The sequence below is a fragment of the Carassius auratus genome, chromosome 35, assembly GCF_003368295.1.
Source record: "Carassius auratus strain Wakin chromosome 35, ASM336829v1, whole genome shotgun sequence".
NCBI classification, from domain to species: Eukaryota; Metazoa; Chordata; class Actinopteri; order Cypriniformes; family Cyprinidae; genus Carassius; species Carassius auratus.
The window spans coordinates 2,055,657-2,074,146 of record NC_039277.1 but is presented as its reverse complement, the minus strand read 5'-3'; the positions used below and the strand labels follow the sequence as shown (position 1 = coordinate 2,074,146).

General features: G+C 38.1%; 2 protein-coding genes across 7 annotated transcripts in view; both read left to right on the top strand.

The window, feature by feature from the left end:
• Positions 1 to 12,041, top strand: part of palm2akap2 (PALM2 and AKAP2 fusion) — an 86,593-nt gene extending 74,552 nt beyond the window's left edge. For 3 of the 5 annotated variants that reach the window (XM_026219290.1, XM_026219287.1, XM_026219291.1), the window contains 4 exons: positions 2,164 to 4,291; positions 6,282 to 6,472; positions 7,653 to 7,676; positions 8,652 to 12,041. In XM_026219290.1, the coding sequence (XP_026075075.1) occupies positions 2,164 to 4,291; positions 6,282 to 6,472; positions 7,653 to 7,676; positions 8,652 to 8,762 (2,454 nt within the window). In that variant the 3' untranslated portion in view covers positions 8,763 to 12,041. The remainder of the gene's footprint in view (positions 1 to 2,163; positions 4,292 to 6,281; positions 6,473 to 7,652; positions 7,677 to 8,651) is intronic. The other 2 variants (XM_026219288.1, XM_026219289.1) reach the window with 2 other exon arrangements.
• A 1,097-nt stretch (positions 12,042 to 13,138) lies between these two features.
• On the top strand, positions 13,139 to 17,607 carry slc46a2 (solute carrier family 46 member 2). Of its 2 annotated transcripts, XM_026219286.1 has the most exons (5): positions 13,139 to 13,786; positions 13,928 to 14,284; positions 14,570 to 14,653; positions 16,183 to 16,339; positions 16,446 to 17,607. In XM_026219286.1, exons 1-5 carry the CDS (start codon positions 13,303 to 13,305, stop codon positions 16,501 to 16,503), a joined length of 1,140 nt encoding a protein of 379 aa, XP_026075071.1. In that variant the 5' UTR covers positions 13,139 to 13,302; the 3' UTR covers positions 16,504 to 17,607. The 2 variants fall into 2 exon arrangements, with proteins under 2 accessions (XP_026075071.1, XP_026075070.1); XM_026219285.1 differs by having other exon boundaries at positions 13,141 to 14,284; positions 16,446 to 17,082.
• The last annotated feature ends 883 nt before the right edge of the window (positions 17,608 to 18,490 follow it).

The window sequence follows — 18,490 nt, the reverse complement described above, 5'->3', positions numbered from 1 at the left end:
GGGAATGTCAGAGGGGGTTTAGAGGAACATCTGTGGACCTCAGAGAACACACTGACTGCTCAGGGCCACAGATTTTAATGTACAGCCACTGCAAATATAGATGAGATTGGCTTGTGGTTTTCCAGCCATGATGGATTCTAACTTACGTTCGGATTCTATTAAACAGTTGATGAGCCGGGTTCTTTGAGGTAACAAAACAATTTCTCCAGACAGTGTGCCAATTGATCACTGTATTGAGTTTTCTCTCCCAGCGGCACATAACATACTTGAATATTGTCAAAACGACAAAGTGATTCATAAGTTATACTCACTATACCACTAGAAGCCAAAGTAGAATCTATTTTCTTAAAGGAAATTCCATATTCCACTATTTTTTTTTCCTCAACTTAGAGGAGTTGATATGTACCTTTCCAATCTCAGTGCATGCACTCAATCGCTGTAGTGTGCGGCACCACTGTGCTAGTGTTTAGCTTAGCACTATTCATTCCTTAGGATTCAAATGGGGATGAATTTAGAAGCTACCAAACACATCCAAATTTCCCGTATTTAAAGACGGTTACATGAGTAGTTACTAAGTATGGTGACACAAAATAAACAGTGGCGATTTCCTAAGCAGATAAAAATGATTACTGTAATGTATGGCGGAAGAGCACTTCGCAGCACTTTGACCTCGGCACAGTATTCATCACTCCTGAAAAGATGATATTACTGCACCGAGGTCGAAGTGGTCTTGGTATTTTATTTTCCCCCGAGGACAACATGCATTGCTTCATTTTGCAAATGCATCTCAACCATCTCCCACAGGGTTACTAGACCACTTAAAGGTTTCAGTACCAGATCTACGAAATAAAATAACCCCTGCAATTATTCCTATGAAAATAAAGAGTGTCTACATAGTCTAGACATTTGTGTTTTTCTTTTAGTAAATAGCTAGGGCCTATTACCCACTTACACCCATTAGCCATGGAGATTGAGGGGCATAAAGAAAACTAGGGAATGCATGCAATGCATTGTGCAATTAGCCTGTGAATACCGTGATTATCATGTGTTGAGCATAAACCATTACAGCCTTGCTTATCTTATGATGTCCCCATAACTTAACCCAAAGCAATGCAAGGTCATAGGTTCGGTATGTAGGAAATCAGATGTAGCTTGCTTTGAATGAATGCATCTGCCAAGTGCATAAATGTAAATCCTTCCAGCAAACAGAAGAAACTAGAACTGAAAATATATGTACTGTGTGTATGTTAATGGGATACTAAGTTGGTCCATTTTTTCCTCTCATTTGCAAGACTTGCAACTCCATTACACCATTGCTGAGTAAACCTCTGAAGAGAAGGGATCGTAAATTATTTATACTCAGGATCAGATAGCAGAGGTCAGAGTTCAACAAGCCCATTATCTTTCACATCTTATCACAGTCTATCTGTATTATGCATGATGTTCACATGCAATATTTCCTTATTTTTTATTTTCCTGTCCTCTTTTGTTCATACAATTGGCGGTGTAGTAAACAATATAATTGGGGTCCCCTTGGTTTTGGACATTTCTGATAAGGTGTACAAAATGCATAAATATAAAGAAGACCATTTTTTTTATTTTTTCATTTTATGTACAGTACTATGCGGATAATGTAAGCCATGTACTTGGTTTGGGGCAGGAGTACATCTGTGCATGTTTGGCCATTGCATCATCTTACACTATTTTAAACATTGCATTTTTGCATGCAAAGACACATATTGTACATCATCAAGAGCTGTTCTGCAATTTCATTCATATCAACAGCAAGAGTTCACAAGAACTACATCCCAGAACAGCTCAAGCAGACTTTAGTCTGGATTACATGTACAAACACACACACGAGTTCAGAAAAGAGTGTTCATGCCATCCAAACCAACCAAACATTGACGTCAAACAGACCCAGTTGTGCAGCAAAAGTGTTACTGTGCAGTTACTATTATTACTCAAATCTGAAGGTATGAAATGTCTTAAAATTAGAAAAAGGTCTTGTCTTGCAATTGTGAAACTTTCATGATCGATCATTGCTGTCAATGCCAAATATGTGAGAACTCGGGTATTCATCCATAATGCAGTGTAAATTGTTATAAAGAATTACATAAGTACTTGTTTAGACTAATGTGACCTCTGTCTTTATTTCTCCAGAAGCCCCCTGTACACTCAGAGGATGACAGTGAGCTGAAAAGAGAGAGAAGTCTGAAGACTGTGAGCTTTTTCGATTCTGTAAGTGTGATATCCAGTGGTGAGAGCAGTATGGAGCTTGAAGATCAGGCCGAGACCCAGCAAAGTTATGTGAGCAGTGGGCAGAACATAGTGAGACATGGAGGAGAAGGGATGGACAGTGAAGTTGCCAAGGAAATACTTTACCTTGATCAGGTCCTTGAGGACAACTGTTGTGATCCCAGGGTAGAAATTACTTCAAATGGGACAAGTTCCCCTGATATTAAGTCAGTTAGAGTTCATGGAACTGGACCATCTGTGAATACTTGTGACACATCTCCCTTACACAACCAGGATATTGTTTTAGAAGGGAAAAAACAGACCACTTTTGTTGATGATTTCAACACCAAACCAAACGGTCATGCAATGGACAGTGCAAGGTCACCTGAATCACCTAGGACAGCAATCAAGAAAGAGGCACGTTTTGAGCTCCGACCATTTCTTGAAGAGAAGAAACCATCAAAGCTATTTGACACCACAGCTGAGAAAGAAGTTCAGGTGAAGAAAGTCAGACCCTCGGAGGAGATTGCAGAGCTAGAGAAGGAAAGGCTGGAACTCATCCGAGGTCAAGCAGTCAAGAAAAATCCTGGCATTGCAGCAAAATGGTGGAACCCACCTCAGGATAAGACACTGGAAGAGGAGCTGGAGCCGGACCAACTGGAGTCGCTTCGAAGATATGAGGAGAGGAAGCAGATGAAAACAGAAGCCAACCGCATACCACAGGCTGCACCCAGACAGACAACTTCCTTTATCCAACCTGAAATAGGAAATAGGGAGGATGTTGTCATGGAAGAGATTGACTTTTCTGCAGCACGCAAGCAATTTCTGCAGATGGAACATAGCAAGCAGCCCACAGCTCCCAAGAGGAACGTGGCACCACAGCTTTACTCTGCCAAACCTTTCTTCAGGACTCCAGAGGTCACACATGTAGAGAGGCCATGCGGTTCTGTCACAGTTGCCAATCAAGAAGGGGTCACATCACACGATGGAAGTGAAGTTACTACAGTCAAAGCTGAAAAGATTTACTGCTGCTCTGGAGAATCTGCCACACCACCCAAAGATGGTTTGGCTCAGAACGAATTGAAATATGATGAATTTACTTGTGCCCGGGCAGTGATGACTATTGTGAAGGAAGAGGACTCTGATTTGTGTCAACACTCTTTAAACAGCTCCTACCATACAGAAGAAATCGACTCTGGGTTAGATGACCTATCTCTCCGGTCTCAGGACACAACTGTACTTGAGACGCTCTCCAATGACTTCAGTATGGACTACATAAGTGACAGTGGTGCATCAAATGAGACCATGAGTGCCTATTTGGAAAACTCTCTTGGGGAATACTCTTTTCCTTCAACACCAGTGTCCACTACACCAATCAATGGAAAGCATGAAAGTGGGATCAAATCTCCAAGTGAACAGAGTGGGTCTTATCAGGCATATGGCTTGACAGAAGAGGAGCTGGAATACCATGCTGGGATTCTTGTCCAAAACGCTATCCAGCAAGCCATTGCTCAGCAGAATGACGAATGGGAGCCTCTTCAGGCCACACAACATTCGTCCCCCATTCTCGAGAGACATGTGGAAATTACTGAACCACAATCCCAACCCCTGGTGGAAAGATCTGCCGTCACGCCACCTCCCAAAGTGCCATCCCCCCTAGAGGAGAAGAAAGCAATTGCTCCTCGGATAACTGTAGTTCAAGCTGCCCCAGTTATCCCAGTGAACACTTACAAACCTCCCAGTCCTTCTCCTCCACCAAGTGAGAAACCAGAATTCAGCTATTTCAGTAAGTACTCTGAAGCAGCAGAGCTCAGGAGCACCGCAGCTGTCACTCGTGCTCAGGAAACGGAGGTCACCTCAGGACCGTTCAAGCTGCGCTCACGCAAACAGAGAACCCTGTCCATGATCGAAGAGGAGATTCGGGCGGCCCAAGAGCGCGAGGAAGAGTTGAAGAGACAACGACAGGCACAAACATTGCACCTTCCCCGTACACAGAAGCTGAAGACCAGCACCCAGCCAAACAAGCTGGTCCTTGCGGGGAAGACAGCACCAGGTATGATTATATATGACAGCAAGAATTGATTACTTAGGACAACATGTGTGGAGCTTTATTTGATGAATCTAAACTACTTACTGTAACTCCTCCTGATTGACATCAAGCCGTATAAAATGTAAATTAGTACTCATACCACAGCTGTTCTTTGTACAGTTTTTCATGGGTTGCACCAGCTACTTCAATCAGTAATCAATGCATCTCCCTCTGATTGTGTATATGCCAGTTTGACCTCTAATGCAAACCGCCAGCAGTTCTGACATTTCTAGCTCTGACTAGCTTTGATGTCAGTTAGTTGGTGATTGTCAGTCATATAACTGAAATCCTGGAGGTTTTCTTTATAGAGCTTCTTTAGTTTAGATTCCTTGCACACTGTGTCCCATGGGTCTGCACACGCTGTTATGCTTGAGTCACTTTTGCAAGCTGTGCTTTTTGAAGAGGGTTTTAAGAAAGCTACAGCACAGCGGCTGAGGAGAATGTGCTTATTGTTTTTTTACTATATGAACTTAATGACTGAACACTGCTCTTAATAATTGTCTAGATAATACTGTGGCTATATAGGTTACATAAATGTATCACGGTTTCCATTTCTCGAGAACACTAACACTTTCAGTTTGTGTTGGTTTGATGTAAAAATGCATTACAGTATGCTGTACTTTAAATGTTTTTGTTTATGTTTGATTGGTTTTGTGGTAAGAAGCATGTTTAAACTTCCTTGTCGCATTCAGTCTTTATTTAGCATGTTGTTAGATGTAATGCTCAGCAGCACAGTGTTTAATGTCATTGTGTGCTGTTCCTGTTGGCGATTGTCGATGCACTTCTGATGTTCTGCTCTGGAGAAGTTTATGTCTACCCTCTAGTGGTGTCATGGGGAACGCTCGAGTCCATTCTTTTTGGCTTTCTTTTAGCTATAATGCTAAATACCACAGTATTTGAAGTGGTATGAGGTATCTTGTGGTATAAGTCTCAATGATTCAAGGGGATCGGTAAAGGACAAATATAGACTTCTTGTAAAGTACATTTTCATTCAAACTCTTGCATTAAGGCTTGACATGCCAACATCCGTAGAAGAAAACAAGGGAGCTTCAGTTTCAAACTATGGCCAGTATGAAATAAATACATATAATGATATATAATACTGCTCTCTAATTGGATGTTTCTGCACATTTTGCATGTCTCTATTATTTAACACACCTGATTCAGATCACCAGCTCATTAGAAGAGAGCTTCACGCATGAGCTGTGTTCCGGTTGACATGATCCCTACACTAGTTCACTGCTCCATACTCCCTGAGCGCAGGAAATCTGTTCAAGTTTACTTCACTTCGAAACATTCATTCATCAGATTTACACTATAACAGGGCCTACAGCGTTTCACAGACTTCAATGCGCTTTGAATGGACCATATATACTTATTTTGATCTGGAATCATGAAGAATTCATTCTATAAATGATGTCCACTTCGTAGGGCACTTACGTTCAAATAGAACAAACGTCTACAGTGATAACAGAAACATACAAAATGTATAGAGCGGTGGGATATGAGGACTGAAATTGATACCCACTGAAAAAATCACTTATTTATACATGGTTTGTCTTCCTGACATGGTTATCTCTTAGATTCCCTTGATTTAATGGGATAAGAAACAGCATAGTGGGTTTCTACACTGAGTTCTCTGTGCCTCTAGTATTCATACTTGGGTCGTCATCAAGAATGTGTCTGAGACTCTGGGCTCTTTCATGTCTCTTAAACTGATGAGTGATGGAAAAAGTATCTTGCTGAAACATTCTAAAATTCCAGCTTAATCCAGCCCTTCATTTTCATATCAGTGGCTTGGAATAGAATGTAACAACAAAACAGAAACCGTTTGCATGGATCTTGTCAAAAATGTCAAGATTATATGCCGGTCATATTACATCCTACAATAAAAAAAAAAGAAATATCAAATGACATACATTTCTTGAAAATGAATGAATTATTGGGTCTGCAGGTAAGATAGAGAAGGTTCGTCCAGTTCCTCCAGCATCGCCGTGCTCTTCAGATGGAGCTCTGCCCTCGCCGCTGTCTGATCTGGGCAGTGATGATTCTGGAGGACAGCGACCCAAGAACTTCATGCAGACTTTGATGGAGGACTTCGAGACACACAAGGTCAAGCGCCGAGAGATATCTGAGGACAACAGTGTAAGTCTCTTATGGTCAGGTTCAAATGTGGTAATGAGCAATATTGCACGGTATAATTCATCGTCTGTGGATTCCTCCTGTCAACAATGACATTCTTTCAGACATCCATTTGCATTTACAACCAAAACATTAAATTTCACTTTAGTTGGCTCAACTTAATTTGCTTTAAATCTATAATTACATTTGGAATTGGAATTTGTGTTTCCTACCGCTAAAGTACCATTGCCATGGCTTACACCAGAAACCATGTTCCTCTTTTCATAAGTGAAGAAACGGGACTTTCCAGCTCATTTAGAAAAAACTGAATTCATAAAGACTTTGCCAAGTGAAAAACCACCATCGAATGCATAATGAGGACACTCAGTTTCATGTCGACCACAGTCTTTTAGTTTTCCCCTTTTGTTTTCTCAAAAATCAACATATTTCCTCTTAAAAAGCTATTATTTGGAGAACAAACTATAAAGTGCCTGTGTTTTGCAACTTTGCTGCACTGACAGTACCACGTTCCATTATTATAGTGCAAAGTAACAGCAATGACTTCAGATCTACAGTAGTGGTAATATTGGTGTCTTAGGATGTCAGTTATGAATGCAAAATAAATCCATGACAATAACTGCAGCTATATGCAGCACTTGAAATTTTGCCAAGTAAATTAGCCAAAAATGTGTAAAGTCCTCATTAAATATTTCCAAAGCTCTTACAAATTACATCTGACATCACATTCAGTCACAATACAAATTCATGCTTATTTGTACTCTGGGAAGAGTGTGGCCAAATATTAAAGACTGAGGTGGATCAAACATAAAACTTGAAGAATCGGGATCACACGTGTCTCTAAATGTGTGTGATTGTGGTGAGCCTGAACTTACACAAACAAATACTTTACATTGTCAATACATTTTAATAAATATAGTCTGTACACCTGGTCCTTGAAAAAAAAAAAACAATAGGGAACAGCCCTAACAAAGTTAAGCACATAGTTATTTCAGATGCAGTCATTAGCTTTACCCAGAGCACACAGTATTGAGCCAACACCATTGGTACAGTACATAAAAAGTCAAGTATATACACATACGAAAGCAACATATTTGGTGTGAGCTGATCTAGTTTCAGTAGCTGTTCTCTACACAATAGCAAGTGTTTGCACATTAACGGATTCTTCCTCTTTCCCTCTCGTCAGTATGTCCGCTCAGTTACAACTGAGGTACTTGTACAATGCCTGCTTCAAACTTCATTGTTTCTTCATTTGTGTTAGTGCATGAGTTTTTCTTTGTTGGGGGGAGTGGGGTTAGTTGTAGCAGTGCCAAATACTTTGACGTAAAAAAAGTGTTTCGAAGGAATCATTGTATTATATGTGGTATCATTGCATCATTCGAGCCACATTTTGTAGAAGTCAAAGTATTTGCACCTACATGATCTACTGTATGTCTAAAGTGAAGAGTCACGATCCATTCCCATGATACCTGTCAATGAACTTACAATGTCCAGTCATCTTTTGATCATTTTACAACCTCCATTCAGAGTCCTAATATCTCAATCTCTTTGTATTTGTATATTTTACATAGTGTTCAAGTTATTTGAGAACTTCAGATTGGACATTTAGGTTCACTGAAATAAGACACAAAGGCTCCTGTGAGTGTAACACTTGGCACCTGGTTTTACAGCAATATTTCTTCTGAAACAGCATGGCTGTTCTCTTTTCTGCTTTATTATTTCTTCTTTCATTCTGCGTTTGCACTTAAGCTTGTATTGGGTGTTGTGCAGTTTACATCTGAAGCTGTTTTGGACACGAACTCGTACTCAGCATGAGACGCTGTGATCTAAAATGGACCATCTGGTTTGCACATGTGTGATTAATGTTTTTAACGAAATGTCTTATATGATATTGACATTACTTGTTTTTGTTGTTGTGCACAGCATAAATAATGTATAGCCTCGCATACCTATGGTATTCTAAAATAACACATCATCCTTCTTATAACATACTTTTTTTTCTTGCAGAAAATAAATAGAAATAAAAAAGTAATAATTATAATAGTATATATGTAAATAAGGGTTTAAGGGTTGTATATATATACATATATATGTGTATCGCTATGGTGAAAATATCATTATAACATTTAAAAATAACAATAATAAAATAACAGCCTTTTCCACATATTTTTATGTTTATCTTCAGGTTCTGGAGGCAACACGTGTCACTCGCAGAAAAAGTAACATGGCCCTCCGGTGGGAGGCGGGAATCTACACCAACCAGGAAGAGGCTGAGGAAGAGGAAGAGGAAGAGTAAACCAAACTTTCTCTGTACAAGAAGGAGAAAGGGAGGGGAAATATGCAGCAGGACAAACACAAGTATTTATTGGGAATCCAAACCCCAGCCGCAATTCACACCTCTCTGAAGATTTGTTTCTGGAGCCTATGAAAAAAATAAAAAAAAACCTTCTCTTGACACTGAAAGACTAGAGATATTATACCGCTTCTCATTTTCACTACCAACTTATTGCTTTTTCTTTTGTGCTGATACGTTTTGAGAAAGTGGAATATGCAAAGAAGAGCATTTGGGATTTTTGGCATTAATAAGTGTGAAGATAATACTGTATTTGGACTTCACATACATAGAGTTATCATTGTGTGGCTAAGGACTTTGTTAAAAGAATGGTAAATATGGGATAATATTCTATTATTAGTAGAAGGACCTTGGATATAGATGATAGCATGATGACGTCTGATTTCTAGTTAGATTCTTGACACTTGGACTTTGAAATGTTAATCAGGATTGGTGCCATGTCTATGAGTTCAGCTATGAGCCCATTTAGAAAGCAGAACTACACAAATTTGTCTTTCAATGTCCAAAAGGGCAAAATACTTTCTTTTTTTTTTTCTGTTAATCACATCATCACATGATCAGCCTGTAAGGATAACCACTCGTTTTCCCAGTTTTGCCATACAGTTAGTTCATAGAGAAGCTTTAATGAGGAGGACAAATGAAAGAAACATTCACACCACTGACAGATGTTGTGAGGTTCGTAAAGGCAGACAGACTGATAATACAATAAATCCATGCAGAAGAGGAAGAAGCATGGTTTGTGTAGGCAGCAGCTGCTTTCTCCTCTAATAAAAGATGAGAAGTGTGTGTGAAATATAAGTTGATGCACATGTGTTTGGATTGAAGTTTAATGTAATGCAGAACATTTAATGGCTGATGTAGATTATTTGGGAATGTTTGTGTTATGTGTAGGAGAGCAAAAATGAAGGAAAGGACAAAGTATTCACGGAATTGCATGATTTTTTCATTAATATTAATTTAAGAGCGTGAACATTTCTCTTTCTTTACGTTGGCATTTTTTTAGCCTTTACAAACAGAAAGTGTTAATGCAATGCCATTATTTAACATGGTTTCAAACGCTTTATTGATACATATGTACACATGAATGTCTGAAATGTTGGAAATTTGTATTCTTCGTTCACATTTTTACAAATTTGGCAATATAAAACAACAATCTATTCAGGACACTGACATCAGTGAAGGACGTGCTGCGTAAAAGAGAAAAAGTGAACAAATAAATGGACAGATCTTCTTCTATATTTAATCTTTGACTTCTAATCTTGCCTTTGGTCTTTGGTAGCATTTTTCAAGCCACAGACGAAGACAATCTCACAAGCTTCTTTCAACAATGTGGCTTTATTGTTGTTGTTTTTTTTGTACCCTCCACATATAATATATATATTATACAAAAGTATTTAAGGGACCGCTGTCCTTTTATGTGTATACATGAAGTGTTTGTAGTGTCTGGATTAGAGTGGCATATATTGCATAGGTTCTTAAACTGCAGGCAAAAAAATAAAAAATAAATAAAATTAGAGTTAGGCATTGTAATAATGTCTAAAGTTACACCTACAGAACTATAAATGTTCTTGCAGAAGGTGAATAGTGTTGATTTGTGTTGATGCTTGACGTGACATTGCGTAACGACCATCAGTTTTATTCAGAGCAGGATATCGGATTTTTACTTGGATTCTTTGATGTGAGATGATTATTGTTGGTGAGCAAAAAATAATAATTTTATAAGGGGAAATATTTTTATTCGAGCAGTGAGATATAGAGCAGTATTCCTATAAATTGAAAATAGTTTTGGAAAAATGACTGTGTTTAGTACTATAACAGCACATTTATTCATATATATATATATATATACAGTGTTGGGTGTATTTAAGGACAAGTATGCCATACTATATGCATTTACACAGTTTTTCATTAGGTGCTATCAGCAACATTACTAGCACCAAGTAGGTAAAGTATTGACTGTGATGCTGACGGGGTTTTGCATCATGAAATGTGCAGCATTCAAATGAAATGAAAAGCCAGCATTAGCTTTCCTAAAAAGATGACATGCTTTTGTACTATACTAGACAAAAATGGTTGTTTTTAACTCATAAAGCTAACTTATATGAAATAAGCCAATGTTCAGATCTATGATATAGTAAGATTCCTATGGCAAAGGATGGTGGCCAAATAGCTTTTAATGTACACTACCAGAGGAAAAAGGAACTATTCGAAATTGAGCAATATTGCAGCTGTTGACGTGTAAAAGCATTATAGCAAAAGCATGAGCTTTTGAGGTTATTTGGGAACAGCGGACAAGAACTGCGAGCACTTTAGCATCATTTTGCTGCAATGTCGATTCCAAACAGGTTCATTGTCTATTGTCAATAGTGTATGAAGCACAACAAAGCAGCATTGTTGGTCAACAACGGCAAATTTATGTTTCTAAAATTTTAAATGGTAATTTCTTTCGCCCCCAAACGAAATTCTTAATTATTTAAATGACTGCATTTTGCACGTGAAAATTCTCAAACTGTCAATGCAAACGAACCTTTACTGTTGCGATATGTCATGGCGAATGTACACTTATTTACATAGGAAAACGTGGGATTGAGGTTTTCGTGTGAGGGCGAAAAATGTTTTTGCTCGTGTTCAGAGCATTGACCAACAGAAAGCTGAAGGTTTGAAGGAGACTTCTGCACACTACTGACAAAAGAGCTTTTTGTTTGCGAAATTTCAATGTGATTGCAAAAGTTTTTACCTAGAAACATAGTTAGACTTGTAGTCGAGGATTTTCCTTGCCAGTATCCTGTGTGCATGACAGCTACTGCATCCGTTGCAATAGCATTTGAGTTTCATTGTCAGTTTCACAGAAGACAGCTTTTCAAAGAATAAAAACAAATATTGCCCTTAATGAAATCACAAGTATTGCTTTTTGAGTTTGAACTTTGTTTTTTAGGTGTCACTTTAAAAATGTTGGGTGTTTTGCTCTTGTTGTTTAAATTTCAAATCTATTTGCAAATGCTTCCTTAAAAGGTTTAATAGGTGTTCTATTTCCCTTTGGGAGGAACCAGAGGAATATTGATATGGTGTAATATTTCAATCATGCTTTCGAAAGCCCTCTTTTGACATGTTAACCACTTATTGTATGTTAATATTCTGCTTATATTGTTTTATAGTAATTGTAAGTCTCACTCATACACAATATAATTATTTTCTCATTAAAAAGAAAATGTGTAAAACGTCTCTATTCTTGACTCCATCAAAATCTGTCAGTGTGACAAATGTAATGCCATAAGAAATTATAGGAAAATTTCACCCAAAAATGAGAATTTGCTGAAAATATACTCACCCTCTGGCCATCCGGTTTAGATTTGTTTATTTCTTCATGAGAACAGATTTGGATAAATGTAGCATTGCATCACTTGTTGAATAATGGATGCTCTGCAGTGAATGGGTGCCGTCAGAATGAGAGTCCAAACAGCTGATAAAAGCATCACAATAATCCACAGCACTCCAGCTTCCAGCTAATATCTTGTGAAGAGAGAAGAGAAAAGCTGTGTGTTTGTAAGAAACAAATTAAGATGCTTTCCATTTCAAACTGTAGCTTCCAGCTAAAATATAGTTTAAGAGTCGCGTACACTCTCAGAAAAACACGTTGCACAAAAGCTGTACTATCTATCAGTACCTAAAAAGAACAAAAAACTACCTTTGGAAAAGTTACTGCTCCAGTGACTGCTTTTGTAAAATTAATGTACAATTTTTCTGGGTGAATATCCATAATATTGCTTTCTCCAGTGAAATCACAATAAAAATGCATTCGAGTTTTGTTGCGTGAATATGCTATAAAAAAAAAGGTATGGAATAATGTCAAATATTATAACATTAATTAAAAAAAGTGATTTAGAATATTCGGTTATGGCTAAATTGTCAAACTATTTTCACACTTTAAATGTGAAAAATAAATAAAATAAATTAAAAACCTTATACACTTAAAAATCATGGAAAAGTTACAAGACTTTTGTCCTGCATGAAGCTTTACTTCTGAAAAAGTGCAGAGCCTATAGCCTACATTCTTCAAAAGCAAATTTGTAGGAAACTACAAGAAGGTGAGTAGATGGTGACATTTTGACATGTTCTTTATTGTTTTTAGGATGTCTGTCTGTTCAGGAGAAAATCCCTCGTGACCTGGAATGAGGTCATCGTCTGCTCCTCTCCTGTTTGACTGGTACACACAAACCAAGCAGATATTGCATCACTTGCTTTAAGAAATATGTTTTCCTTTTTTTGTCATTTTAATCAAAATCAACTTTATATAAAAACAACCCCACGGTATGTCCTTACTATTAAGAAAGTGAAGTAAATGTGTTTGTGCCTGGGTGAAACATGACTAACCACTGAAAGTATTTCAGTGTGCAACTTCCCCATAACAGAATGACGCGCGAGTCGAGCTTCTGTGAAGTATCGGCTCCGATCAAAGCACTTTTCGTTTGCTTTTATTATTCTTATGGCGGTAATGATGTCCTGTCGTAAATACATCGCGCCTCTAGTGTTCTGTGCCCAGGTGGCCAGCTCGTTTTTTGACACCGCTCTCCAAATGATCGTTAAAGAACGATGCGCAAACCACGACAGAGACGTCGAGCAGAAAGCCATCACAAACTTCAACATGACCTTCAACATGGTGCTCAAATTCATGCCAATTGTGCCAGCGATCCTTCTGGCAAAGGTGGGAGACAGGGGTTACAGGAAGGTGCCAATAGTGGTTCCTCTGGTTGGATATTTCCTGTCCAGAGGTCTGCTCTTGCTGGATATCGTGCTGAACTGGCCTCTCCAGGTGCTGTACGCGGTGCCGGTGATCCACGGACTGTGCGGGGGCTTCGCGTCTTACTGGGCGGGAGTGATGGCGCTGGTGTCGGTGTGCTCCGGTGAGGACGAGCGCTCCGTGCGCATCATGAGGACCGAGCTGGTGTACGGAATCGCCGGGTTCATTGGTAGTTTGGCTTCTGGTCACTTATTTAACCTCTATAACGTAGATATCAAACAAGGAGCAATTTTATCTAGTTTCAGCGTGCTACTCTATTTCCTGTGCCTGCTCTATGCCGCATTTTTCCTGCGGGTCGATCTTTTCTCAGTGCTTGGAGAGAGGCAGGAGCGACGGGAAAGTGTCGGGATCATAAACCACGAAGCCCGGGATAAGATAAACATCGCTTTGCTCTTCGTCAGTGGGATCTTGTATGATATAGCAGTGGCTGGAGGAATGGAGATGTTGGGAGCTTATGTGCTCAAAGACCCCCTCAGCTGGGGCGCAACAGAGGTGGGCTACGGAAACGCGTTGGGGTCCCTTCTCTTCATCACCAGTTTTTTGGGTGTGAAGATGTTCACGAGATGTTCAGTTAGAGATGAGAGCATGGTGATGATCGGGATGGTGTCTTTCGCAGCTGGGATTTATTTCATGGCATTTGTGACCACAACTCCGATGTACTTTCTGGGTAAGTTATAACCAAATACAGTACTTAATGCTTATTTAACTGTAATATTTTATATGCCCTTAAATGTATCTTAAATGTATTAAATATGATCATTATATGGCTAAATATTATATTAATTTTGTTTTGGCAAGTGTAAATGCCCTTTTACACCAAAGGTGAAATGAATAAACCTTGATAGAACAAGTGCATAGTTTCTCAAGGGAATACAAACAGAAATGCTCTATAAATCACTTCATTGATTTGGTATTCTTCTCTGATCTGAGGTTTTGTTCTTGTCTCCTTTAGCTCGCTCTATCACTCTGTTTGCTCTGATTCCAATGCCCACCATTCGCTCGCTGCTGTCCAAACAGGTCAGAGGAACCTCGTATGGTAGGTGTTCAGGTCTTTATTCTGTCAGTATCCTAAATAAGTTATGTGTCTGCACATGGTGCTGCTAAAGGTAGGCTTTCTGGAACATAAAAATTTCCTCAAAAGTAAACTATTAAACAATTTGCATGTTAGTCTATGCAGCTGTGCTGTGAAGCATATCAGTACTGGGTGTATATATTCAGAACTTGAAGTGTGAACAAACCAATCAAAAACAGAAGTGAAACTACATGTCAGTGTATTCACAGGTGGAGGCCAAAGGAATATGTATGCTTTGTGCAGTAACAATAAGTAGCTTTATAAAGTATTTCATTTCCCTAAAGTAACTTTAGTCTCAAGTTCCAGTGTTACCAACAGAGTTCAGTGGAACTTGTGACCATAGTTAGCACCTAATGATGCTTTAGGGAAATGCACCCCTGGTTGTTTTCGGGTGGTCTTTGATTTGTTTTCTTTATTTAATTACCCATGTTCTTGACTGACATAGCTGGTGTTAGTGTTGTCGATCGCAGTTGTACAAACAGTTGATGGTTTATGGTGAGCTGATGGACTGGCTGAGGTGACAAAGAGCTAGACAATGATATTTCAGAAAAGTACAAGGCCAAGTACCGAACCCTGAGGCATTAAAACACTCTCTCCTTGGAAGATAACTTATTGGATCTGTCTGTGTTGTTGGACTCAGGCCAGTGAAGTGTAATTCAAATAATACTCATTTCAGAGAGAGTGGACAGGCACATTTTTTAGGCCTTACTCTGCTTTTATGCATGTCTGTGCTTTTGGTAACCATCCAGAGGTTAGCGTACGTACTTTACCTTATCACCAACACACAACTAGTGACAAGCCAGACAAAAATGTAAGCAGATTTGAGCGTTTGTAAAGAATAAGTTATCTGAAGCCTAGACATTGTGACAAGTTTAAAAGCAATAGTGCAGTACAGTCACACTCAGACACTAAAGAATATCTGTAATGTAACATTGAGAAACTAAAATATGAAGCCTATAATTTTTTCATTATTAACTTTATTTATTTGAACAGGGACACTGTAAAAATATTCATTAAACGTAAAATGGAGAGATGCATTATACCAGGTTGTAGCACTTATGCTAATTTCCACCTGTAGTCCCTGGGCAGGCTGATGACAAATAGATACACGTTAATAATACATTAATAATTAAACATTAATAATTCATATTTACAGTATATAAAAAAAACATCTTATTTTAAGTGCGTTCTATAGCTTGTATTCTTTAAGGTATCTGGTACTGGAGTGCCTCAGGGTTCAGTGCTGGGCCCCCTATTCTTCTGATATACTGTAGTTGCAGGTCACACCTACCAATGCTCAATGCTCACCCCCTGCTGGCACCAATATGTAACTGATATGTAGTATTTATAAAAAAAAAAAAAAAAAAGTACAGTTGGGGTGTTGATGGGATGAAAAACCGAACCAACTCAACTCATCCTTACGTTTTGAACACTATAGTTTGGTGAAGCATGTCTTTTGTCATTTTCATATTTAGCTACTTTTCCTCCCATAGGCATTACCTTTGTCATGCTCCAGTTGTCCTTCAAAATCGCAAGCTTGGTCACCACACCCATCTACACTAAGATCTATCAGGTCACACTCGACACCTTCCCAGGCTTTGTCTTCATTCTGTCCAGCATCTTCACTGTTCTTTCTATGATACCCATTAGGTAAGCTGACACTTTTTGGCATCCTTTGACAATATTTTATTCACTACCGAATTCTGAGAAACAGTTATTCTTAAAACCTTATTATCATTATTTTTTTAATGCCTAGTATTGTAGGATGTCGCTCTGCGAGACATGATGGATATGAGAGAATCCAAGGGAACTGACTGACAGCATCAGCCACACCAAAGCAGACAAAAATGATGAGAAATGGACAAGTTTGTACACTGATGTTACATACAGTAGAGGATATTCTACTAGGATAATGGTACTTCCTGTTGCACTGTGGTTACACTGCGTTATTAGTAATGCAATCTGTGTAGCATATTATTTGCCAAGGATTTTTTTTTTACATCTATGTATAAAATGCTGACAAATTTTAGTTTTTAGGTATTTTGGTAACAATTTACTATAAATTGCCATACGTTGTTAACATTGCCTGCATTAGTTTATCATGAATGCACACTGGAAAATTCTTTGAAAGTATATTAATCTTAATGTTGATTTCAACATTAACTAGTATTATTGAAATCAGAAGTATAATCTATAATAGACCAGCGTTAACAAAGATTATTAAATATTTTAACATAAGTATTACTCATTCTTAGTTAACTAATTAACTAATGTTAACTAATGGATCCTGTAAAGTGTTACTGATATTTCTCTATGCATGTCTATTTGAAATGCAACACATCTTTTATCAGATTTTTATTGTACAGATTGTGCAATAAATTAAGTTATTTGTACATCTATGTATGGTGTTATATTAATAAGCATACTTTTTTTTTTTACACAAAGTATCCAGGAAATACAATAATGATGCAACTAATCATCATAGTATAATGGTAGTCCATAAGTCCATAAGTTTTTAGTTCTGAATGTGCAAAGGCACAAAAATACATTACAGAAAATTACATTTTATATTATTAGAGTATATTCTAATAATTTATATTGCAATGATCCAGTATTAATCAGTTGAGGTAAAGGGTAACAGCATCAGTCAACACTGTACAAGTTACTTTTCCTTTCAAAATCCAGAATTTATATTCTGTCAATTTAACTATAAACAGTTTATTCCAAAAGGAAGCCAAATGAGCTTTAAAAAACATGTCATATATATAATACACATAACTGAATAACCTTTTAATAAACTGCAAGTGATCTTCCTCACTTGCTTTAGCTTAATTTGTTGTGTGTATACTTCACACACACCCACTGGACTGATCTGTAAGTAAACATATACACACTCATGAGCAGTTGTTTAATATTTGTGATGAAATGATTTATGAAGACCACATTAAAAAGGTCGAGCATGGACATAGGAAACAGTCTATGCTTCCAGACAGAAAATCTGTGAGGATGTCTGAGAGGATGAAGGTGAAAGAAAAGGTCAAAAGGAAATGAGAAGATGCTGATGACAGAAAAGCACTGTGCTCAGACACTAGAGGACCAACTCGGACTAAACTTTTCTACATTACTAATTGCATCATTGATGGAGAATTAACTTAAAAATGTTTAACAAATATATACAAGTGTGTGTGTAACAGTAAATTGATTTTGTTTTTATTCTCCTTTTTCGGTGATTAATTAGGGGGAGAAACAGAAAATGAAGCCTAATTTTCAGGACCAGCTTTGATTTCTGTGATAAAGCAATTTAACTATTTCCTCAAGCAACATATTACTGAAAAAACAAAAGGGCAGAAAAATAATGTAATTTGTACAAATAAAAAATATATATTAAATATACCTAAAAATGATATATACATACAAAAATATATATAAAGTCACAACGCAAATAATAACAATAAAAAAAATAAAAAAAAACATCTTGGTTATGTATGTAACCACTGTTCCCTGAATAGGGAACGAGATGCTGCGGTGACGTCACCGTATGGGAAAACCCCCGGTGTGACGAATGTCTGAAGCCCTATACCATCGGAAAAATAACCACTGAGAACGCGAGATGATTACTAGGGCACAGATGATTCGCTTTCCTGAAGGAAATGAAAACTGAGCGAAATAGCGCGCGGCACTCAGGTATACGATGCGTACGCATGCATGGGGTGGTGCCAAGCGCTATTTGGCCAATAGGATTGGCGAGATGGTATAGGGCAGTGGTCGCCAACCCGTCGATCGCGATCGACTGGTAGATCT

What these genes read in the sequence shown, in the direction of transcription:
- slc46a2 (XM_026219285.1), top strand. Translation starts at nt 13,303, where the DNA reads ATGGCGGTAATGATGTCCTGTCGTAAATACATCGCGCCTCTAGTGTTC. An exon ending in AACTCCGATGTACTTTCTGG is followed by an intron (nt 14,285 to 14,569) that starts GTAAGTTATAAC and finishes TGTCTCCTTTAG; the next exon opens with CTCGCTCTATCACTCTGTTT. An exon ending in GGTCAGAGGAACCTCGTATG is followed by an intron (nt 14,654 to 16,182) that starts GTAGGTGTTCAG and finishes TTCCTCCCATAG; the next exon opens with GCATTACCTTTGTCATGCTC.